This window comes from Anabrus simplex, chromosome 2 (genome assembly GCF_040414725.1).
Source record: "Anabrus simplex isolate iqAnaSimp1 chromosome 2, ASM4041472v1, whole genome shotgun sequence".
In the NCBI taxonomy this organism is placed as follows: Eukaryota; Metazoa; Arthropoda; class Insecta; order Orthoptera; family Tettigoniidae; genus Anabrus; species Anabrus simplex.
The window spans coordinates 330,514,075-330,539,912 of NC_090266.1; the positions used below are offsets into that span (position 1 = coordinate 330,514,075).

Here is a 25,838-nt window from a genome sequence, read left to right on the forward strand (position 1 = left end):
TGCAGGATCAAACCCCGAGACTGCAACAAAACTGCCACAGACTCAAAGTACTACTGAGGTGCACCTCTACAGACAGTTCGTTTGGCATAACCTCTTCTGCGCCCAGGACCATTGGGAACCATGAGAGAAAAGGATTCCTCCTCCGCTTCTTTTGCCACTGGGCCAAACACTTGTAATGGGTTCCATTGTCATTTTCTACACTGATGGGACCATCAACCTACCTAAAGAGGTTCATCCACCCAAAGACATTGGCCCCTTCAGGGAGTCTAGTTATTTACCGCCGCCCTACACTCGGCGTTGAGTCTCTGGCTGTACGGACTTGCTCCATTACAATAATAATAATATTATATGTTTTATTTATTCTGGCAAAGTTAGGAATGTACTCCCCTCCCTTTCTTACAATTAAACAGTCTTAACCCAGAACACTTAATAATAACTACGGATGACAGTAATATGAAAATAATATTAACAATAATAACAGTAATAGTATTAATAAAATTACATGCAAAAAAATCATACTGCCTATATAATACACATCGTACGTAGAGTAGGCCTATATTAAAAATGTGAATAATGAGTACTATAAAAATATTACTTAAGAGAAAGTTTCGAAAATAGATCGTTTTTTACAATATACCGAGATATCTCCTTCAACTGAGAGGTGAAGAGAATGATTAGTAAGAAGAAGATCTGTGAAAGGAAGAGGGAAATAATTATGAAGAGGAGGTAGGAGGAGGTTATTTCAGGTCAAATCTTGACAATTCATGCATGTTTACCAAGTATTTCGACACAGGCATGTTTAAAAGCTGAGCTGCTGGACATGCTTCTGACGCCCTCTGGTAAGAGATTCCACTGTCGGGCTGCGTTAGTGGTGAATGATTTTGTGTAGATTGTTGTTCTGTGCACAGGAAGGGGTAAAGACAAGATGCTGCAGGATCAAGTATTTTTGTTATGGTCTGTGGAGAGGAGTTTGATGCGATCATGGAGATAGGCTGGTTGAGAAGTTTTAAGAGTATTATGCAAAAAGCAAAGAGTATGAAGTGTGTGTTGTTCTTGCAGGTGAAGGCACCCGAGCCGTGTGTACAACAGTGTGACATGGTCAACATAACGAAGTCCGCAGATAAATCTTACACAAGCATTCTGAGCACACTGTAATTTCCTTTTTCACTCTATTCCTAGGTTGTTGTAAACTATATCGCAATGATCAAAATGAGGTAATGCGAGTGATTCAACAAGAATTTTGCTTTAGTTTAAAGGGGAAAGTTAATTTGAATTTGCTGAGACAGTGTAGTCACAATATATTTTTCTACACACAGATATAGTTTGGACAGACCAGGACAGATGTTCATCAAGTATTATACCAAGATTCCTTACGGTCTGGCTATACTCTATGGCAGTACCACTTATGGACAACTGTGGTAAAGCTGTTCGATTGAGTTTGCAAAGTAATTTAGGGTAACCAATAATTATTGCCTGGGATTTTGATGGGTTTAATTTAAATCAGTGATTTTTGGCCCATATATCTACAGCTATCAAGGTGGTGTTTTTCTGAGTATAGATTTTTGGGTTTACTGTGTATATATATCTGTAAGTCATCTGCATATATTGGTATTTACAGTGTTTTAATCCTGAAGCTATGTCATTTATATACAACAAGAAGAATAGGGGGCCCAGTACAGATCCTCGTTACATTCCTACGTCAACCGTCTGCCAATTTGAATATTCATTGTTGTTTTTAAGTACACACTGCCGGTGAGATAGGAACTGATCCCCTGGAGTGCACTCGGGGAGAAATTTGAACTAATAATAAGCTATAAATTTCATTTTTGTTCCGTATTGAAGTGCAATTATAAGAAATAAATTGACAAGAGGGTCCACTTTTCAATACAATATATCAAATAAATAATAATACATCAGTCTTGGGACTAGTTACAGCCACTTAGCGGCCATCGTAGGCCAGATGAAAATTAAACAGATAATGCAAACAGCAAAGAGTATGAAGTGTGCGTCATTCTTGCTGGTGAAACCACCCAAGAGTTACAGTTATGGTTAACCATAATTTTTATTATTGTATGTATTTTAATGTTATAATTATTCCTACAACATTATCTTTGTTTGGCATACATATGTTTTAGTTTAGTCTAATAATGCTAGAACTGTCAGTTGTTTGCTGTCCATAGCTTGTCTTATGTAATCAATCACATGTGTTAATGCAATGCAAGTGCTGTGTCTTAGTCTATAGCCTGACAGGCTATCAAGGAGATTATGCTGAGTAACATGGTTGGTAATCTGCTTGTGAACTATGAATTCTAAAGGTTTCGACAATATACATAAAATGCTAATCGGCTGAAAGTCACCGAAGTCTTTTGTCAGTCTTATTTTCAGAAGCGGGCGAACTATGGCAATTTTCCATATTTCCGGACATGTGCCATGTTGCAGTGAATAATTAAAGATATTCACCAATGGATAAATGATGTGATGTAGAATTTTCATAAGCATTTTGTGGCCGAAATTATCTATGCCCCTAGCCTTGGTCTTGATGCATTTTATCGAGTCAATCACTTCTTCCGGTGTGACGTGACTCAAGTAAAATTTACCCCTGTGTGGAGATGGCATGTTATCATATGTATTGTTTTCTCTTTCATGACCGGATTAATTCACATTGGTGAAATAAAATGGTCCTTCAATTATCTGAGCTAACATTTAGTTTTTCGTTAGATTTCTGGTTACTGATGCCAAAATATTTCAAAGATTTCCACATCGTCACAGGGCGTACATCAGGTCTAATCAAGTTATGGGCGTAACGTAGTCCAGCGCCTTGAATTTTAGAGGTCATTACATTATGCAGTGTTTTGTAAGTCTGGTGGTTTACTTCCATTGGGTAGCGTTTGTATCGTCTACGAGCAGCGTCTCGTTTAGCCATTAGGTGGCGAATTTCATCATCTATCCACGGTTTAGGAGCTCTGGAGCCCTTTCCCGTATGCACTGGGGCGTGCCAATCGTAGATTTGCGTTACCAAGACATTAAATGTTAAAACCATTTCCTCTACATTATTGGCATGATTTATCTTCATCTACAGCACAGAAAGCCCATTTTGAGGTCCCTGAATGATATTTTCATCCTTGGTTTCGGGCTTAGTTATTGGTAGGACAGCTGGATTATGTCATTCCCAGATAGTCCCGGGGTTGATGTTTGTCCATTTTGCGACTTTTGCCGAATTGTTTGTTATTATTAGATCAAGAAGAGTGTGACTGCAATTAGTGTGGCGGGTTGGTCCGAGGGGTAAGATTGTCATGTTACATGCTTCAAAAGTATTACGAAACTGTCGACTTGAAGCTGTAGTACTGTCAACAAATTTGTTGAAGTCTCACATTATAACAACATGTTCATAGTCTGGCAGAAGGTTTAGTGTTTCAGTCTCAAGGCCGGTCAAATGTCCTAATTTCGGAGGCTTGTAAACCACTCCTAGCAAGCATTCTGCTCTAAACAGTGTTATCTCTACAAACAAAAACTCCGGTTTACATTCATACTGTAAAGGTCAATGGCTAATTACTTGAGGGTTGAGGTCTTTGGCAGCATAAGCAGCCAACTCCCCTTGCCGCCTTTACCCTCACGGTCATTTCGCAGGAGTTCTTTTACGTGCCAGTAAATCTACCGACACGAGGCTGTTGTATTTGAGCACCTTCAAATACCACCGGACTGAGCCAGGATCGAACCTGCCAAGTTGGGGTTAGAAGGCCAGCGCCTTAACCGTCTGAGCCACTCAGCCCGGCCGAATGTAGTTCTGTAGTGATGTAGTAGTGATGTCTGCAGGTTACATTCTAGGAATATCACACATGCGGTTGATACAATGCCTTGTGCCATCTGCCAACTTAATTTCGACATCCCCGTGATCAGTCCAAGTGTTCCTCAGTCCATAAACAGTGATGGCAGCCTTAAAAATTGCTAGACGAGTTGCAGTCAAGTCCTCCTGTATCGTGGTAGGTGTACCTCTTAGTTGTTTCCGTTTAAGAACCTCTTTCCTGGAGCAGAAGGACGTGAACTTCCACAATGATGGACCAAGGTTTTCCGGGCCCATTCGGTCCTACTCTGTGGCTCCTATCAATGTCAGTTTTGGTTACCTTGGCCTCAAGTTTATTGCAGAGGCTCACAACAATGTTGTCTGTGTTCTCACCATCACTTTCAGCAATACCAAACAGACGTAAACTTTATCTTCTTTGGTACTGATCCCGGAAGTCACACTTCACCTTAACCTCTTCTTTACAATGTTTTATTTCATTTTTGTGCCACCCAAGTTTTTGTTTAGTTCATTCACCAATTCGGCATTGAACTGGAGACTCCACTCAAGTTCTTTCACCACAATTTCTGGCACCTGTCTCGCAAATGCACTCACAATACTTCCGAGAAGCGTTCCGAGAGCACGGCCTTGTCCAGTGCCTTTCTCACCGCCTGTTCGATTTGGTTGGCACCACTGCTGACACTATTGCTGCTAGCTTTATTAGGATGACGACCCATTTTGAATATTATTCTAATATAAACTATATTGATTCAAAACTGGTCTCAACTTGAACCCTGGCACAAGTTCCACAGATTTGCACACTTCCACACCACACACTGCTTCTGTTCACCTACAAAATTAACTTCAACAGAGAGCCGATTTACTTGCATGCTTCAGTAAGCAGAGAGATTAACGATATCCGGCTAAACTACATTTAATGATGTAACATATCAGCAAAAGGGTCTACCAATGGGTTCGAGCATCTTGGTTGAAGTGTACATAGGTAATTTAAACAGTCTATGATCATCAATAAAATTAATGGAATTTCTTCTGGGCAAGATATGCAAATGATATTTTTGTTGTCATAGATCAATGAAACACTGAAGGCCAAACTCTACTATAAACAGTCTTGATTCCCTTTAAACCCCAATATTAAATTTATTACAGAGTTTGAAGATTAAAAAGTTCTGAATTTTTTCGATCTTAAAATCACTAGACACAAAAATAATCTTACATTTGACATTTTTAGGAAGCCATCCCAGACCATTATGTTATTAAACAAGATTCCCTCCATCCTGGGAAGCATATAAAAGCTGCATTTCACAGCATGGTATATGGAGCTCACAATGTACCACTTTCCAGCAAGAATTACAAAAAAGAAATAATGTAAACAATATTTACGCCATAGCTTCCAACAATGGATACAAGGTTTTTATCGACAAAATTCACAGAGATAAAAAATAAAAAAGATCATCACACTCAAATAAGATCCCAAGAAAGGTAAAAATTTAGCTGGATTTTTCCCTTTAGTATTAATAATAATAATAATAATAATAATAATAATAATAATAATAATAATCATCATCAATACCAGTTCACAAACATTTTTAGAACACACAATATCGCTAATGCTTTCAGAACCATCAACACTAATGCCAAACCTTTTTGTAACACATATCAACCACATCAATAAATAGGCCTATTTCATAGCTGCCAACTTTTAGAAATCAAAAACAGGAAGATTTTTGAATTCCTGGACTACATCACATATATTGCGCCATGGTCTAAGAGCAAAAAAAAAAAAAAAAAAAACAGGATAAATGGCATACATATCTACAGTTACAATGTGAATTGACCATTAAATTTAAAATCTTAAACTAAAAAAAAACAAAAAAAAAACAAGCAAAATGGTTACAAGAAAATGTACCTAATCACTCTCATTTATGACACATGCAAACGAATAACAACACAGTCAAATCTCGATATCTCGAACCTCCATTACTCAAATTTTCAGTATCTCAAAGTAACTTTACTTTTCCAGCCGTTTGTCCTATTCTTCACGTGTATTTATTTCTCTATTACTCGAAATTCGGTTACACGAATTTCTCGATTTCTCGAAGCAAACATTTACTCCCTTGAAGCTAAAAATACTCTGTAACTGGAATTTTGTGCAACATTAACTGTGTAATACGGCATTTGTGGTTTGTGAGGAACAGTTAACAAGTAAAGAAAGGGTTACAGTGAAGCTGGGAACTAATATGACGGGAACCGAAAAACTCGAACTTCTAGTGATCGGAAAATCGGCAAAGCCTCGCTCTTTCTCGGGTGTCAATTAATTACCGGTCACGTACGAAAGCAAGCCCAGAATTCGCGGATGACAAGCTCCATTTACAAAACTCAACTGCGTGGTATTGACGAAAAGTTTCAACGTGAAGGGTGGAAAGGTTAACCGCAACAAACAGAAGAGACTAACATATTTTTTTCCAAAGGTGTTAACGGAGCTATATTTCTTGTTTCACTACAGTATGTATTATATAATAAGTGTTATAATTAAAGTGATGCTGTAAAATAGAGTTTCTTTGTATATTTTTACAAATTGAACTGTGCCCAATGTAAGGCCACTTACATTTGCCAGACAGATATGAGTACTTTAACTACATATAAAGAACATGTATGGAGCCTCAATGGCTCAGGCAGCAGCGCGCCGGCCTCTCACCGCTGGGTTCCGTGGTTCAAATCCTGGCCACTCCATGTGAGATTTGTGCTGGACAGGTTTTTCTCTGGGTACTCCGGTTTTCCCTGTCATATTTCATTCCAGCAACACTCTCCAATATCATTTCATTTCATCTGTCATTCATTAATCATCGCCCCAGAGGAGTGCGACAGGCTTCGGCAGCCAGCATGATTCCTATCCTCGCCGCTAGATGGGGCTTCATTCATTCCATTCCTGACCGGGACGAATGACGGGAAACAGGCTGTGGATTTTCATAAAGAACATGTAAAAGCCAGAAAATATAATGACTTCTGGCTATTAGCGACACATATGATTCAATTATGTGCTATACATGCTCAAAAACGGTATCCTCTATATCTCGAAATTTCGATAACTCAAAATAAAATTTATCTCTCGAGGTGATTCAAGATATCGAGATTCCACTGTATTTTTATCACCAACACATGCAACAAAACGCATAACAGTTTCCTTTATTAGACTGTAAAATGAATGGAAATTTAATTTTATAGGTATCTCTGAACACTTGGAGATACCGTTTAGGTTTTTTGGTCATAACACGAAGAGAAAATACCGGTACCAGAAACTGTCACTGACACAACTCCCTGAAATTCATTCAACTCATTAAAATTATGAAGAAAGAATGAACAAAAATGCACAGAAATATGCGACACTACCACATACAAAACAGATGTTTCATACATTATTAACATACGACTTTGACACAGGGAAAAGAACAGAATCGCTAGATAAAACACGTGGCCTACAACTCCAATTAAATTACGTACAGAAACATGTTACTAGTGCATGAACCACACATTAAGAAACTCATTCTTTCGTCCCAATTAACTGAGTCGCTTGCACACGCTAGCCTCCCTTGCTTGTAGGACAACTACCATCCCAAATCCCCACTGTAAAGCACACATGCGGCTGTAGTGAGCAGGAAACACGATACACGAAGGCAACGGACGATACACTTGCAAAATAAAGCATGAAATAAATACGCTTGAAAATGAGGCTGGGTAAATTACACGCAAGCACATACAAATTTATCCTTTATCGTAGGGGAAGAGTACTGACCGTACTGGAGGATATATTGGTCAAAAATAGGAAGAATTAATTTTTTTTTAAATTGGAAAATCGGAAGACGAGTTAAAAAAACGGATAGTTTCCGGGTAAATCGGAAGGGTTGGCAGGTATGCTATTTACAATCTGGCATTTCCAAATTGAACTGTGCCCAATGTAAGGCCACTTACATTTGCCAAATAGATATGAGTATTTTAACTAAATATAAAGAACATGTAAAAGCCAGAGAATATAATTGATTTCTGGCTATTAGAAATCATATATGAGTAATTTCAGTAACACTTTCAGACCATAAATCAGGACTTAAAAATTCTGCAGACAGCTAACAAGGACATGTTGCTCAATAAATACAAATACATCCACATACAATTTGATCAAAAGTTCAATACAAACTTCAAATTAAACAAAATGTCAGAAGAAATCAATGTCCTCATTAATGAATTAATTAACTACACATCAAAAACTAGAACAAACAGAACATTCAATATTCAGTACGACACAGACAAGGAATCGTTCCTTCCCTGCCCACATGCCTACCCTCTCCGATTCTCCTCCCTCCCCTCTTCCAAATAACAGAAATCTGCCCATCAGTCAAGCATCAAACATGATGTGAGTGTGCACACAGGAGGGAGGACGTTCAGAGGGACCGAAAGATGTGGGAATAAACACTAATCGTTATTTTCTATCAGTTCAACCTATTTTCCTGCATTCACTCTTTTTTGACACCTTCAGAATATAAGTACGATTCAAGTTAATGAATGATTGTTCCGTACTGGACATTCCATTTAAGCTCCATCTTATGTTAAACACCAGTAATAACAAGAGGAGTTCCCACAATATGAATTGCAGATCGGTCCACCTCCTCATCGAATTCCATTTCATTCACTAACCTGATTCTAAGGAGTCTGTCACTTGTGAAACGGAAGGGGGACTCTGTTATATTAGACCCATAGATACAAGGCTCCTTTAAAACATTTTGATCTCTGTGAATTCTGTGAAGCAGGACCCTATTTACACGTAGTCACATTGAGAATCTCTCCTATAAAGGGTTAGAAACCTCTGGTGGATTGTATCGCCCTAGCCACCTGAGCACAAGGAGGGCCATGACTGAATATGTCAAAGATGCCCACTCCTATTATCTTCAACAATCCCAAACACCAACTGCTTGCATGCTAATAATGGCTATATATGGCTGCAATTATGTCACAATTTGGAATGTGTACACAAATGAAATGAGATCCTATTCCCACATTTACCATGAGCAAGTCTGGAAATCCCAAGGACTAAACCACATTCGCTAACTGCTTCCCACTTCCATCATAACTAATGCACTTAATTATGCATAATAGGAAAAGTAATGCCATCTTAGTCACCAAAACGAAGTAAAACAACTTTACCATGTGGCAGTGTTTGCTGGAGCGGAGGAGATTCACTCTGCTCACTTGGACTGGGTGGAGTAGGTGGTCTTTCTCCATAACTAGGTTGTTCCGAGTAGTTTGGTGCTTCACCATATGGTGGAAAAGCACCTGCATAAGGTGGATTTTGGTAAGGATATTCAGGTTGTGGTGGATACTGTTCATAGTCCTGGTAATTTGGATGGTATGATTCTGGATATCTCCGAGCTGAAACAATCCACAACCAAGTATTACAATACTAATTTGCAAGTCATTAATAAACTATGAATAAAGGTCTCATTTTTAGGTACAGAAAATATTTGCAAAGTCTGTTACAGAACACTGTGTGGTACTACTTTGATTTAATTGAGTCAAGTAGCTGTTCAAGCATTATGTGGACCTATTGAAGTAGTAATGACATGAATTATAACAAGATGTCATGAAACGAGATCAAACTGGTACCAAAATTAGATTGAAAAAGCTAAAATTACACAACAAGTTCAACATAAGAAGTTATCTTCTCTTGGCTGCACTAATTACCATCATAGCAAGTAAATAAAACTACAGTACACAGCACAGAGCATTAGGTGGCCACTAGTTTAGTCCATCTCACCATTACATATTGCCCAAGTAAGATTGAAAACCTAAAATTCGAAGGTAAGAAGCATGTATTCTACTCTGTATTCTGCGTTGTGTGATAAGTACCGTTATAACCACTGCCACTATAAATTGAGGATAATTATGTCCACCTTTTCAATACAAATACAATGTGACGTCATTAACACATCACAAATTTATTACCTTTCAAAAAGTTGGGACAGGTTTCGGCATTATTTGTATGCCATCATCAGCCATAGGAAACTTTGTGACAAGGCTTAAGTACAATATTAACATGACATACAACATGAATATATATAAAAATTGACCATATTCTTACACAACTATTAAAAGAATTTTGGTGTAGTCCTTAAAACTTAAGATTAAAATTGGATTAAAATTGGAATAAGAAGTGAACACTTAAAGCAGACAGCACAAGAATACTTACCGATATGGACCTCCCTTCTAAATAAATGTTTAGAATTAGGAAGTATACCAGACGAATGGAGAAAGTCAACAATCAAGCTATTATACAAGGGAAAAGGAGACACAGAGAACCCAAACGCGTATAGAGGAATAGCGTTGGAATCTACATTACTGAAACTCCTAACAGGAATCCTCGCCAAAAGGCTGGCAGAGAAGCTAGAACCCCTTCTACCAAAGGAACAGTTTGGTTTTAGAAAGGGAAGGTCCACGACTCTGGCAGTAGAAAACCTGTTGGAACAAATAAAACAGACGATAGAAAGACCAAAAGGAAAACTATATGTGGTTTTTTGATGATTACTCAAAAGCCTTCGATACGGTCAACAGAAAGATATTAATAGATAAACTGGAGGAACTAATTGGAAGAACGAGCACAACGACCCTGATATTGAATATACTGGCAGAAAACTACATACAGATAGATGATGGAATAGGCATATCTGACTGGCTGTCGCAGACGAACGGTGTCCTCCAAGGCGATCCACTCAGTCCTATCCTGTTTAATGTTCTCACGAACGATGTCACCAAAGGAATGGCAGGAACAAGCACATACGTATACGCTGATGACATGGCCATCGCAGCGACAGATATAGATAAACTGCAAGTATCGCTAAACACACTATGTGAATGGGCAGAGAGAAACGACATCCAGATAAACGAAGAGAAGGCGGAATTGGTAGTATTTAGGAAAGGAGGAAGACTCACTGAAGCAGAGAACATCAAATGCAATGGCAAACTACTCAAGAGGGCTAACAATTTTAAATATCTAGGTATCACAATTCAAACAACGGGAAAGAGTTTCAGTTTACATATAAGATCTAGAGCAGTGGCGGCCACTAGGGCTATGAATGAAATCAGGAACATCACACAACTATCGATCAGCACAGCTATGGACTTGTTTAGGTTAAAGATACTACCTGTTCTGACGTATGGCCTAGAATTAGTGGCAGAATACCTCACGTACAAACAGCTGGAAGAATTGGAGCGAGTATTTTAGGAGTCCCGCAGAATGCAAGATCGAGGCTAGTATATGAGCTTACCAGGGAGACCTTAATAGAGGATCTGAGATGCGAGCTCATACTTCAAGCTAGTACCAGCTTCAAACAGCTTATACAAGATCTGCATGAGAAGAAAAACAAAATACCAGAGGACTTCTATGCAACATCTGCTATGCAAGACAGGACCTGGATGGAAGCTAATCATGATATGCGACACGTGACGACGAGATTGGCGATCCATGGTTTCCACCACAAGGTGTGCTGCAACAAATTATTTCACGAACCAAATGACGAATGTGTGTGTGAGTTGTGCTTGGAATTCTGTGATAGGTACTATATTGTAAAATGCAGGAATAGACAGAAATCCATCGTAGCTTATAGCAAAGAAAAGTAATGTGTATGTAATGTAAATGTAATGTAATGGTATTCTCCACGGCATGTGCGCATTTTTCAATAATAAATAATTGGTAGCATATTATATGCAACATAATATGACTTATTACTTCTATACAATTTTTGACTAAAGTTAAAACTTTGTCAGGTTCTTTAAATACTGTATTACAAAATGCTGATTTAGCATTCAGTTAAAAAAAAAATTTCAATCTTTGAAGATTTTAATAACTGCTAGGTGTTTAAAGGCAATTGTGCATTTTGGTCACTACGTTGTCGAGAATAAAGCCAGAGAGTTCCTCTCTGTTTCCAATTTGATAATAGATGAACTTATTTTAATACAGCTAAATTTAATGGCTATAACAGCTCCTTTATAGAGAAAATCTATATATATATATAATAACTTGTCCTGACTGACTGACTGACTGACTGACTGACTGATTCATCATCGCCGACCCAAAACTACTGGACATAAAGAAATGAAATTTTGGGGATATATTCATATTAAAATGTAGGTGCTTGCTAAGAGAGGATTTTTGGATATTCCGTCGCTAAGGGGGTGAAAAGGGGGGTGAAATTTCAAAATGTGCGTATCTATATCTCAAAACTTTAAAAGTTTACAGATGTAAAAATTGGTATTTAGAATCTTCATTAAAAATAAACACGTATTTTTTGTTTTCAGAAAATCCCAATAGGAAGGGTGAAAAGGGGTGAAAAAGGGGTGAAAAAGGGGTGAAAAAGGGGTTGAATGCCTTTAATGAGGATTCTTATATCTCAGAAACTGGTCCGCACATTTGACGACGGTCCAGAACATTATTATTATTATTATATTATTATTATTATTATTATTATTATTATTATTTGTTCTGGACCCCACAGCAAGATGCAAGACCACTACTTGCCGCTAAATTACATCTGCTGCCATTGTCATTGTTGACAATGTGACCAGCACCATAGTCGCGCGTAGGCAAGTGTGCGGGATTTCTGGCGATACGAATTACATACTTCGTGCATTACTGACTCTATTATAGAGGTGAACCAAGGCATGAAAATTTTTGAAGTCATACAAAAAGCCCCCCTGCTCAATATTACAGAAAATTGTTTTATCCAAGAAGGGTACACGGGAAAAAAGAGGAATGTCAGTGTAAAACAAAAAATGAATTAACCCTACCCCTATATACTTTATGGTCAGGAGAATAGTTTAAAACTATGTCCAATCAGGTAAAGGGAATAGTCACGGAAATATATCAAGTTTAAGAATACATGTACAATTGATGAAAGGGGAATGTCATCACAGAACAGGAAACAAAGGGTGAATGTCAGTTTGGTATGTGGCAGCACTGTTTTACACGATGCTGAGTTGATAGTCAGTTGTTTCATCTTACAGTATGTTAGTTCACGACTGTTGTTTATTGCGTAGTTTGCATACAATGTCTGAAGAAGAGAATGGCAACACAAAGATGGCATCAACCAAGAAGAGACCTAGTTTCGGTCGAGTGAGTGAGGTAACAAAGAAACTTGAGGTACAATCTCATGAACAAGGAGAAGACTGCCATTGAAATAGGTTGCAGTGTTTTACAAACATTTCTGAGGACAACAGAAAAAGGCTTCTTCATGACTTTAATCTGCTCAGTACTAGAAACGAACAGAGTATGTAGTTACTTATCTGGTCGAATCGACATTAAGCCAGTTGCTCAAAGGATGTCTAGGAAAACCAAATTGGAAGCACAGTTTCATGATCAGAGTTACAAGTATAACGTTAGAATCCCAATAAATGGGAATATGGTTGAAAAAAATGTATGTTACAAAGCATTTCTGTCCATCTTCGGTATTTCTAAGAAACGGCTAGAGACCATACAAAAAATCTAAAGGCTGCTGCACCCCAGGTTGACAGACGCGGAAAACATACAACTCGACCGAAGAAGCATTCAGAATAAATACTGCATTCTATAGAGGATCACATAAAGTCTTAGAGCAAGACAGAACCATTATAGTCTCCACGATTCATGAAAAGTGTACTTGCCAGATAGCTTATCAGTTAAGAAAATGCATGCTATGTTTATGGATAAGAATTCCAATAGTCATGTGTCATATGAAACTTACCAAAAAATATTCTGTATCAAATTTAACATAAGTTTTGGATATCCTCGCACGGATACGTGCAGTACATGCGACACTTATTCAGCTGAGGTTTAACTTAGAATGTCACAAATGGAATCACTTTAACAAAGATTGTGCAGACCATAAGGAAATTAAAGCTCAATTATATAACTTAGGCATTCAAAACAAATTGCAACTTAGAAAAGCTGAACAGTTTTATACACGTGAACGACTTGCGAGGCTCACTTCCAAGAAAGATTTTGATAGGGAAGCAATAATGATGGATTTCCAAAATAATTTATGCATACCAAATTTATCCACTAATGACATGTATTACCGCAGACAGCTGTCACAGTTCTCCTTCAATATACATGTTTTGTCTAGTGGACACTCTGTATTCTATACATACCCAGAGACAGTTGCACATAAAGCAGCAGATGAAGTGTGCTCTATGTTACATCATTTTATATCTTGTGAACTTGAGGACGAGAAAACACTTGACATTCTTCTGTGATTCTGCATGTGGACAGAACAAGAACTGGACTGTTTTCAGATTTCTCCTCTTTATAGTGCAACATGCCAAACGCCTAGATTCTGTGAAAATAGTATTTCCAATTCATGGGCACTCGTACTTAGAGTGCGATAGAAACATGGCACTAATTAATAAGAAATTTGCAGCTGAAACGCCAGAAGACTGGGCAGATCATTTTAGGAGTGCCAGAAATAAGCCCTTCCCTTTCCACGTAATCCAAGATGATCAACCAATGATTCGTCAGTGGACCAAGTTTTTGACTCCCTTGTAGAGAAAAGTCTGCCCTTTTAAATCAAGACCAATAAGGGAACTTGTCATCTCCATTGAGCATCCACAATTCATGGAATACAGACCCAGTTACAATGGCCATTGGGAACGACCTGTTGTAAATACTCCAAAATCAACTCCACACTTCCCAGAAACACCAGTTAGTGAGTTTGTAGTTCCAGAGGCATCTTATGAACATAAGTATAGGAGTTAGTGTACATGAAGATACTCTACATTCGCAAACATGCTGGAAATAATGAGATTTTAAATTTGTAATTTATTTCTATTTCAGGTTTACATCCAATCTCTGCAGCAAAATTTTCTGATCTGCGTGTCCTTATTTTTTTTTTTTTTTGCTAGGGGCTTTACGTCGCACCGACACAGATAGGTCTTATGGCGACGATCGGATAGGAAAGGCCTAGGAGTTGGAAGGAAGCGGCCGTGGCCTTAATTAAGGTACAGCCCCAGCATTTGCCTGGTGTGAAAATGGGAAACCACGGAAAACCATTTTCAGGGCTGCCGATAGTGGGATTCGAACCTACTATCTCCCGGATGCAAGCTCGCAGCCGCGCGCCTCTACGCGCACGGCCAACTCGCCCGGTCTGCGTGTCCTTAGATTATTTTGTGGACCAGAGGGAAGATCATTCATTGATACACTTCCTCACTATTAATTGACAGGTTATTTGTTAGGTTTTGTTAAAAGTGACATTCCCCTTTATTTCTGTGACAATGTGTTCATAAGACTGACATTACACTTTACTTTCATGACAAATGTGTATTTACTTCATTTAACATTTTTTTTCAATTATAAAACTTAATTCTATATTTTCATTATTATCAATTTACAATACAAGTACATTAATATAACGTTATATAATATAATACTTCATGTACATGTATTATTGTAGACAGTATTAAAGGTTGAAACTTTCAAATTTAATTATCCCAGTTGGTAGAAAATATGACATTCCCCCTCTTCCCCTGTACCCATCAACTGTAAATAATAGTAATGCATCTTACGTTGGTCAAACAGGTAGGAGCTTCCATACAACATACTTAGAGCATATTAATGCCCTGAAATATAACAGATTTTTGGCCATGGGGCAGCACATGGGTGATACTAACCGTAAGTTCACTAATACCAACCAAGGCATGAAAATTCTCAAAGTCATACAAATAAAAGCACCCCCCCCCCCCCCCACTCAATATTACAGAAAATTGTTGAAAATTGTTTTATCCATCTGGAACAGTTTTTCAATCCTAACTTCAATCTAAATGAAATTTCAGAAAAATCAAACATTTTATTAGACCTTTTAATTCCCATCTTTAATAATCATGTCTCAGATAAAAAGAATTCTTTCTTTTATAACCTCTTTAAATTCCCCTTTCAGTAGCAGTCTTCCTTTCTGCATTCTTCAGCACCACCTTGGACACACCTTCTCTCCTCCCCTTCCTCCCTTACCCCCTCCCCTCCTTATCTGCTCCTTTGTTTACATTGCCTGCTTCCTACAACAAGTCAGTGCTTGTTCTACATCAGACATTAGAAGCGAGTATCTTAAATAGTTTTTCTCCTATTCAACTTATTTTCTCTATGTTTATTCATTCCTAATTCTGGCTATCATTTCCAGATTTACTTCTTTGCCTGAGGTCCTAAGTGAACTTAAAGACATCATATTATGACAAGAAGATCATAACCATAATTTTTGTTATTATATGTATTTTAATGTTATAATTTAGGAGTTGGATGCAATAACAACGTACGTAGACTTACGTTATTTTGAGAAACAGAAGCTTGAAGTTTATAAATGTTCTGAGTTAAAAGTAATATTAGGAATCAACCTGAATTTCATTTAAGGACATTTAAAAGAGCTAGGAAATGTATTTCCCAAAGAATTTTATTGATCTGTTAGCTAATAAGAAAGACAGAGCTATTTAAAGTTTCATTTTATACGCTGTTATTGCATGAAGAACAGGAATATTATATTTTGCCATACACCAGTATTGATCAGGGAGTTAGGAAAGCATGATCGCCCACTATAGAGGAACAAAAGTGGCAGTTTATCCCACCTCAGTTCTCCAAAATGTCTAAACTTACTAAAATTAAGAACAGATTCCTTAAAAAGAACAAAAAAATTGTCAACTAAGAAAGATAAAACCATTAAGTTTATTCCTTATTTAATATTCACCTTTTTCGTTCTTTTGCGTAAAGGGTCAAGATAATTTTGTTACAGTGCTCTCTCCAACTATGGTATTAGGCTACGGTAATTACCCTCTCCCCAACAAATAGTTGAAATGTTATAAAATTAGTAACATTCCTTTCTGAACAACTTTTATTCCTATATTATTTTACAAAATGATTCTCTAAACCTAAAAGAAAAGAAAAGGAACAAAAAACAGATCACAAAGTATATAGTTGGTATTTAGACATTGTGAGTCTTACTTGTTTGAAATACTCAAATGCATCATTGATCAAAATCAGGATGATTCATCTTCACATGCTGCATTAGCAGACTCTACGGAATCATTACACACAGACATGACATTCACATACCTTTCAACATTCAGTTTTTAAGTATTTCATCAGTGAAATATCAACCCTTTTGTCTGCTTTTACACTACACTTTCTTACATCATGTAGCCTCAAATCATTAAAACTGAGAAAGCTATCATTCCTCTTTAAGATGGTAAATGGCACATAGGAGTGTAGGACTATGACTCTGATACAACACCATTTTGGTAATAAAGTCACACAAACTTCTGTATCATGAATCTGTTGCTTTTAGCAGAGGGCATTCTTAGAAACATAGGTCAAAGTGCTGATACCCAGTCTTTTATTAAATGTGACGCCACAAAACCTTCTCTTCCACTCGCTGACATCTTCTCCAGTCAGAGAACTGGCGGCAACTAAATGTGCCACTCGTGAAGCAAGCCTCATGCAATAACAGCATAGCGCATGGTACCAGTTTTAGTGAGCTCCTGACCTCTACCGGCATCCTAGCGAACTAAGACCTGGACTAGGTTGTAGTGAAGGGACCAGGAAATCTGAAAACAGTATTCATGCAATAACAGCGTAAGTAGACTTACGCTGTTATTGCATCTAGCTCCTCAATTATTCCCGCAACATTGTCTTTGTCTGGTATACATATGATTTAGTTATAACTAGGGCTCGGATGTTTAGGAAAAGTCATATCTTTTCCTTGTCTCCATTTTCTTGCCTGATTGGATTTTGGTGCATATCAGGTGATTATCGTCACAATTAAGTGATTTTTAATTGTCATATAAATGCATATTTTGGCTTTTTTTTTTTTTTTTTTTTTTGCCAAAAGGTCATATTTTGAACTATTTTAGTAGAAAAGTCATATTTTGGTCATAAGTCAACGGTTTGACGACAGCTATAGCTGTGCAAAATCATCTTCAACTCATCGAATGCTAACTAACATTCACAAAACTGTTTCTCGGTACCACATCTGCAGCTAATACAAGTGGTATACTCTGCCTCTTCTAACAACATTGCGCAGGAATTGTTTTCCAACAGTTTGTTAGAAATTCTGGCATATATTAAGTCGATTTTGAAATTATATCGAGTGCAATTAGTCGTTTAGAAGCTCCTAGCTTAGAAATTCATGCAAGTACTGAAATTGTAAGAAGTGTTGAACTTTCAGTACAACAATCACATGGACTTTTAAAATGTTATGTGATCTGATAATCTTAGCGAACTTAGTACTTTAGAGGTACCTACCTATGTATTCATAAATGTTTGATAAGTAAATGAAGGACAATAGACTGTGCATAACTGTTAAAACATGTATATTCAGAAAATTAATATGAAAGTAAGAATAAAGAATTTAGTCAACAAATATGTATTAAAGGAATTGCCGTTTAAGTTACAACTTATTTTAAAATTGCCATTTTTTAGATTAATCACTTTTGGGTAATATTTTGTAATTTTTACGTCATACGAGGACAGTTTGAAAAGTTCTCGGAATCACCGCTAGATGTCAGTGCTAGAGCAACAAGGTTCCCGCGCAATAATCACACATCCTTTCTGAGTGAACACGTGGTGACGACTCTTTGTTGTTGTTCCCGCGTAGTGATTTGTGACAATGGAAGAAACTGAGATTCGAGCAGTGATTAAATACTTCGTAATGGAAAGGTTTGAAAGCAAAGGAAATTCATGCTGACTTTCAGAACACACTGGGGGACTCTGCTCCATCATTTTCAACTCTTGCCAAGTGGACCAGCGAGTTTAAATTTGGTCGGGAGAGCTTGGATGATGATCCGCGTAGTGGACGGCCAAAAAGTGTTACGACCCCAGAATTTATCGCAAAAGTGCATAAAATGGTCATGGAGGATCGTCGACTGAAAGTGCAGGAGATTGCTGAAGCTGTAGGGATGTCTTCTGAACGGGTATATTATATTTTAACCAAAGAATTGGGTATGAAAAAATTATCCGCAAGATGGGTGCCGCGGCTCTTGACATTGGACAATAAACGCACCAGACTGGAAATGTCCGAACAAAGTCTGGCCCGTTTTCAGTGCAACCAACAAGATTTTTTGCGCTGGTTTGTGACTACAGATGAAACTTGGGTCCACTACTATACCCCAGAGACAAAACAGCAGTCAAAGCAGTGGAAACATGGTGATTCACCACCACCATAGAAAGCAAAGGCAGTGCGCTCGGCCGGAAAGGTCATGGCCTCAGTTTTCTGGGATGCAAAAGGCATTCTGCTGATAGATTATCTTCCTACTAGCCAAACAATTACGGGGCAATACTATGCAAACCTCCTAGACCAACTACAGGGAAAGACGCATGAAACAAGGCCTGGTTTGGCAAGGAAAATATTTCATCTTTCATCAGGACAACGCTCCACCGCACACAAGTGTTATTGCCATGGCAAAACTTCATGAACTGGGGTACGAATTGTTGCCACATCCACTTCATTCACCTGATTTGGCACCATCAGACTTTCATCTATTCCCCAAGCTGAAAATTTTCTTCGGTGGACAGAGATTTTCGACAAGGGAAGAACTGACAGCCGAATTGGAGAGGTATTTTGCAGGCCTGGAGGAATCTCATTTTCGAGATGGGATCAAGGCATTGGAACATCGCTGGACCAAATTCATTAGTCTACAGGGAGACTATGTTGAAAAATAACAGCAGTTCCACCGAGGTAAGACACTTAATTCTAGTACATTCCGAGAACTTTTCAAACCACCTACGTATTTAGTCACTTTTGAGGTAATATTTCGTAACTTTTGAGGTCATATTTGCTTGCTTATTTGGGCTATTTTTAAGTCTTAAACATTCGTGCCCTAGTTATAACATAATCTGTTTAATTTTTATTTGGCTGAAGATGGCCACTAAGTGGCTGAAACTAGTCCCAAGACTGGTGTAATATTATTTACTTGATATACTGTATTGAAAGGGTGGATCATCTTGTTAATTTATTTCCTATAATTGCACTTCAATACAGAAAAAAAAAAGAAATTTATAGCTTATAATTAAAGAAAATGATCATGTTCTTTTGAGAAGAAAGAAGTCATTTTTCTTTTAAATTAGATAATTTCTAAATCTCATTTAATCATAAATTTGTTTTGATAGACTGAAGTACCTAACAGTTACAGATTAACTGAGTTGAAACAGGAAAGAAATGGCTTCCACAAAAAGTGATGAATCTGAATCATTTGATGGTGATGACTCAACTAAACAATTAAATCACAGAAAATGTATACATTAAGGCTCCACTGATTAACATTTAACAACAACATATTAAATGTTAACTGGTGACACCATCAACATGTTAAATGTTAAAAACTGTTTCATTTAACATTGCGTCCACACTTAATTAAAGTGTTAAACTCAGATGAAGAGGAATTGGCCTTTGTTATTGTCACTGTTACTCCCTGTTATGATTTATAGAAATGCAGTTTTATTGGGCACATTTCCTCCCCTCATCCTGCTCATTGCTTCAGAAGCAATCCAATTTGAAATATAAACTTCGTCCGCTCCCCCCCTCGACTTCAGACTTTTCTGAACTTTTTTGTAATTCTCGACTGTACTGGGAGCGGAGGGACGCTAGGTTTTTTTTTCGATGCACTTGTGGGAACAATTATAGATAATTTTGAGTTCCTGGAAACTGTCGGATTTCTTCGCTTTATCTCTGTATTCGTTTGATGAGACATCCCACGAACAAGGGCCTTCAATTATATCATTAATTAAGGCCAGTGTAATCTCCTTGCTCCACTACATTTCTGACTATAAATTTTAGTATAGTGCAGTGAGAACGACACGTGGGCGTACTGTATTTGTAGCTTGTAACTAGACACGGGAATGTGCCTATTTGCCTATTTTATTCCTGTGTTCAGAAATGTAGGCTTTTGAGATATAAATCCGTTTCAGGGTCTTTTAGCTATATTTCGTTGGTTTTATTGTGCCTGTAAATGCCCATTTCAGGGGTTTGTGCCTATTTGGCGTACAATTGCCTATTTGATGCCTCTTGATTGTACTTTTTTTTTTTAAACGATTTTCTTCCAGTGCATTATATTGTAGCTAGTGTGCTGGACAGAATAATTACCTTCTCTTTTCTCAATATCTGTTTACCCTACGAACAAAAATAGAAATTCTCAGAAGTCACCAGAAATAGTTCTAGGGGAATTTCCATAAGGAGAAACAAGGAACAATTTGACCTCGAAGCCTTCAACCCCTCCAACCTCCTAAGACATATGCGAGAACAAGTCAACGTCGAACTATGTTGCACAACCCATATGCCCTGTACCTCCCTTTTGATGCGAACTGTTATACGCATACGCTTTATGTTCAGAACGGGTTGTGATTTATTGTGAAGTGAAGAAGAAGAAGACAATGATGAAGAAGTGTGTTTGGGCAACGCCCAAAGAAAAATCGTCGAAGTCCTACTGGCTGAAACAGTGTATCGCGGGGAATTCCAATTTCACTACAGATGGAAGGGTAGTCTGTCAAGCTTGCTGGAAGGAGGAACGTTTGTTCCTTATATATTTTTTTTGTGATTGAGAACTATTATCGCATTTCATTGTAGCATATATAGGCCTATTAATTTATGTATTGTGGCAAGTTGTTTTGTTCCAATGCTGTATTAATCGTGAATTTTCAATAATTTATATTACTAAAATGTAAATAACCATTAAATTACTGAACAATGAATTAGAACGCCCGTGGTCTCTTGTAACAGAATGGATGAAAATTAAATTGGGTATTTTGAACTGTGATTCGTTTCCTGTGAAAATAGAGATTTACAACTGAAATGCAATTTTTAAAACTTCCTTTAAAAATTTGCGAATTCTATTAAACTTCCGCTACGCCTTCAAGAAACACAGGTTGCAGATCCAATGTAGCCCGGCTAGGACGATGCCACAGCGTGTTTTACAAGGTTGCCAAGACTATCTTTACAAGACCAGGCCAGCGAAAAGACCGTTGGTCTGGACTGGTGAGGTCCGGTTAGTAAATGTTGTGCTTGAAGTGAGGGAAGCAAAGGAAGTCTGAAGGGCATAAGCTCCCAGGTTAACAAGCCTCTAGAATCCCCTCTAGAGTCTTGCTAAATTGTGACAAAAATTAGTTTTGGGTTACATATCACGACAATTTCATATTATTTTACATGTAACTAATCTCATTTTTAGGCCCGTATTGAACTATGCTATGATATATTAACAATTTGTTGGTTATTTTGATTCACCTTTTCAATACAAATTACAGTTTGTGTTGTTAAGTTGTAATGTTACAACACTAATTTACCGGGACATGTTTCGCTTTTATTCATAAGCATCATCAGCCTATACAATTGTCTCAAGGTTTGTCATATTTGGATTGTTGTTACAAATTTCATTACATTGAATGTAAATCTAATTTCATAGATAACAATATTTAAAACACAAGAATAATATACACATTAAAAATTATGACAATGTGATTTGCAATGTTAAAATGGAGTAACTCTTAATTCTAAAACACATTGATGTCCAAAACACAGTTTTTACAATTTGAAAATTTGGCTAAAAATTGTTTGCAATATTAAAATAAAATTGATTCAACTATAATTTTGGTATTAAAATTTGAGTCATAAATATAAATATTGGATGTTAATATGTAGGAGCTATAGTTTCTGAAGTGTGTTGGTTTCTAGAATACAGTAACATTTCAGTATTGAGAATTTTAGTTAAGAATTGTGCTCTCTAAATAATGTTATTTCAAAAGACTAATTTTGCATTATGTGTGATTAGTTTTAGCTCTACTCCTTGAGCCACAACAGACAATAGTCACAGTAACGCAATAAGGTCCACAAGATTCTGTAGCAGCAGACAAAGGGATGCTTCTTCCATTCTATAAATTGAAAGAAACATAATCAGATACTCAAAATTTGGATTGAAGCCCCTTTTAACCATAACTTACATCAAAACAATCAACTTCCAACGGAGAGTCTGGCCGCTACAAACAAGAATTAAACATGTCAATATTTCCTCTGATCAAATTGCCAAACTGCAGCAGCAAGCTTCATCAAATCTAGAAGCCATTTTCCAACGAACCCAAAACTTCAATTCTAGTTTATCATCAAAACTAATCACGCATAATGCAAAATTACAGTCTTTTTTTTGAACGAGGGTTGCGGCCATGTGGGCACACATGATGCACGATCTATTGCAGGCAACAGAAGATAGTCTTCATGACAGCTAACCCGGCTGACTGGCAAATAGAAACAAATAAAATGTTCACAAATCTAAGATTTATAGCGTCTCCATTTTCATTATTCTATATAAGTAAGAATACTGCCAGAGCCAACTTGGTGGGTCCTTGGCAAGCATAAAGGATGGATCACTCCCTACGCTACTCCAGTATCGTTTCACGTCTTTTTTCTTATATTTTTCACCCATGAACTCAACACGATACTGCCAAATTATAACTGAAAATCCTTGAGGACATATTTCCACGTAAATTACCAATTCTCTTGTTTCTACTTTAAAGTTTTGTACTTCTAGAAACATCATCTCTAACAGTCTTTTTATGAAATAAATGCATGATATATACTAAGCATTATTGCCAATTAGCCCAACTGTAGAAATTTAAGATATAGGGACAATGTAATTTATGTCAATTTTATTATCTTCCAGATCAAATGTGAGAAAAGTACCACATAGATCAACTTAGAAATACTGCGATGCATCTGATACAGTACAGAAATCTGTATCAACGCAGCCTTCCTACCAATCCACTTTGGGCAGCGACCATTAACCATTTTCTTCACACCTATGCACTGCAAAGTTGGGAGCTAATATGCCCCTGCATAAACCGGAGCATCTTCAAATTTCAACAAACTGCCGGGAGCAAACACTAAGTTGTAGAAGAGTGCCATGCCCCGGGTGGAGTCAATTAGGATTGTGGAAGAAGTCAGGGGAAGTTTTGACCGAACCACTGGGAAAGCAGCCTGTCAGCGAAATAAAACCAGATAAAGTGACTTCATTGAAGTTTTGTCCAATCAATTTATGTTCAGTACAAAAACATTATGCATGACAGGAGAACAAGATTGTTACCGGAAAACATTGAAACATTGCTTGGAAATATAAATTATAGTAATTGAGTGTGTTATTAAATTATAAGTAATTTTTTATGCCTATTTTGTTGCCTATTTTACGCGTTAATGCCTATTTAAATGTCTATTTTGGATAATTTAAGAGCCTATATGACTGCCTATTTTAACTGTTTTAAATGCCTATAATTCTTGTCTCTACTTATAACAAAGAGCATGAGTGTTGCGGAGTGTTGTAACTACGAGAAGCACGTCCTTTACGTCGTTCAGGCTATCTGTTGGCATGGAAACAGCATGGAAGTTGCCAAAGCTGTGCAGTCATCTCCGAACAACTAATTGACTTGACACGTTTTCCACTTGGAGTGGAAAACACGTCAACATGTTAAAAGTGTTAACCCTAACATTCTGAGTTAACATGCAAAGTCAATTGGAAGACACAATCACAATACACACTTAAATTGTTACATGTTAAATTTAATTTGGAATATTCTCTTAAAAGTGCATATTTTGCATTTTTCTCCTGTTAAGGCAAATTTTAAAAGTATTTTGCATTCTGAGCGCAGACATCACCTTCTGCAAAATAGTGCTGGGAAGTATGGCACGTACTTGAGGTAAGTGTTGGCAACCTGTGAACGATTCATGCCATGTTCCAGAAGCTGAACCGTGCTGATTATCACCAAATAGACTATTTGACAGATGAGAAATAGGTTTAAAATTAGCAACATCAACACTAGATCCAGCCATCACTTTGTCTTCCTGCCATCCAATTATAGTACCAATTCCTAGAATTTCACTTACAACAGAGCCCTCTTTACCCCATTTTGTAAACACAATTTCTTTTCATGTACAATCAGTTATTTTCCAGTCAATTCAGACAAGAGTTATAACCGCAACTCGAAGCCAACTCAACTGAAAGAGGTAAATTTGAAAACAAAAACACCAGCCTCTTGTAATCACAGCTGGACCAACACAAAGTAAATTTTTTTGCTATTTGCTTTACATCGCACTGACACAGATAGGTCTTATGGCAACGATGGGATAGGAAATGCCTATGAGTGGGAAGGAAGCAGCCATGGCCTTAAGGTACAGCCCCACCATTTGCCTAGTGTAAAAATGGGAAACCAAGGAAAACCATCTTCAGGGTTGCTGACAGTGGGGTTTGAACCCACTATCTCCCGGATGCAATCTCTCAGCTGCGCGACCCTAACCACATGGCCAACTCGCCCGATGAAGGTAAATTTACGGAAGACTTGAATTAAGCATTCGTCTCGGGAAACATACCACTACTGGCTAAGCAAAAAAATAAAAATAAATATAAGAACTCACTCCAGTTTTTGAAGTACTATACAAACTAGTCAGTCTCAGATGAAACAACAACTAGTTTCCTGAGCTTTGTAAAGGCTGATGGAAAATATATTTGGGTCTCACTAGATGAAACAACATATGTGAATCAAAGATGTGTAATTAACTTCGTGTTTAGAATTCTAGGAGATAAATTATATCTACGGACTATGAAATTATACATTTTCCAGCTAAAAAAAATTTATAATGTCCAATAACGGACCATTTATATTGGTATTATAAATTTACTCATTCGGGACAAATATTTCAGGTTCCCTATGGGAACCAACGTCTATATCATCTGATGGCCAGGCAGGCATCAATTTTTGGTAATGAGGCAAAGTCGTTCATAGTGCATTGGCACTGCCGGTGGCTTCAAGTAGCCTATGCAATGGCCTCCACGATATGCAACTAGCCATGCGTCTTGGTGGGTGTGCTATTTACCAACTGATGAGCCCAACTTAGCCCACTGGGGTGAAACGCTGGCAACCAGGAATGAATTAGCTGGAAAATTTATAATGTCCAATAATGGACCATTTATATTGAGTCTTTGTTAACCTTCCTTTCTTTTTTCCTTAGCATTCTGT

At 37.4% G+C, this 25,838-nt stretch overlaps 1 protein-coding gene across 5 annotated transcripts in view; it reads right to left on the bottom strand.

Moving 5' to 3' along the window:
* The window catches only part of p120ctn (adherens junction protein p120), a 914,089-nt gene that overhangs the window by 688,034 nt on the left and 200,217 nt on the right, over positions 1–25,838 (bottom strand). For all 5 annotated transcript variants that reach the window (XM_067140690.2, XM_067140688.2, XM_067140689.2 and 2 more), the window contains exon 5: positions 8,993–9,217. In XM_067140690.2, the coding sequence (XP_066996791.2) occupies positions 8,993–9,217 (225 nt within the window). The remainder of the gene's footprint in view (positions 1–8,992; positions 9,218–25,838) is intronic.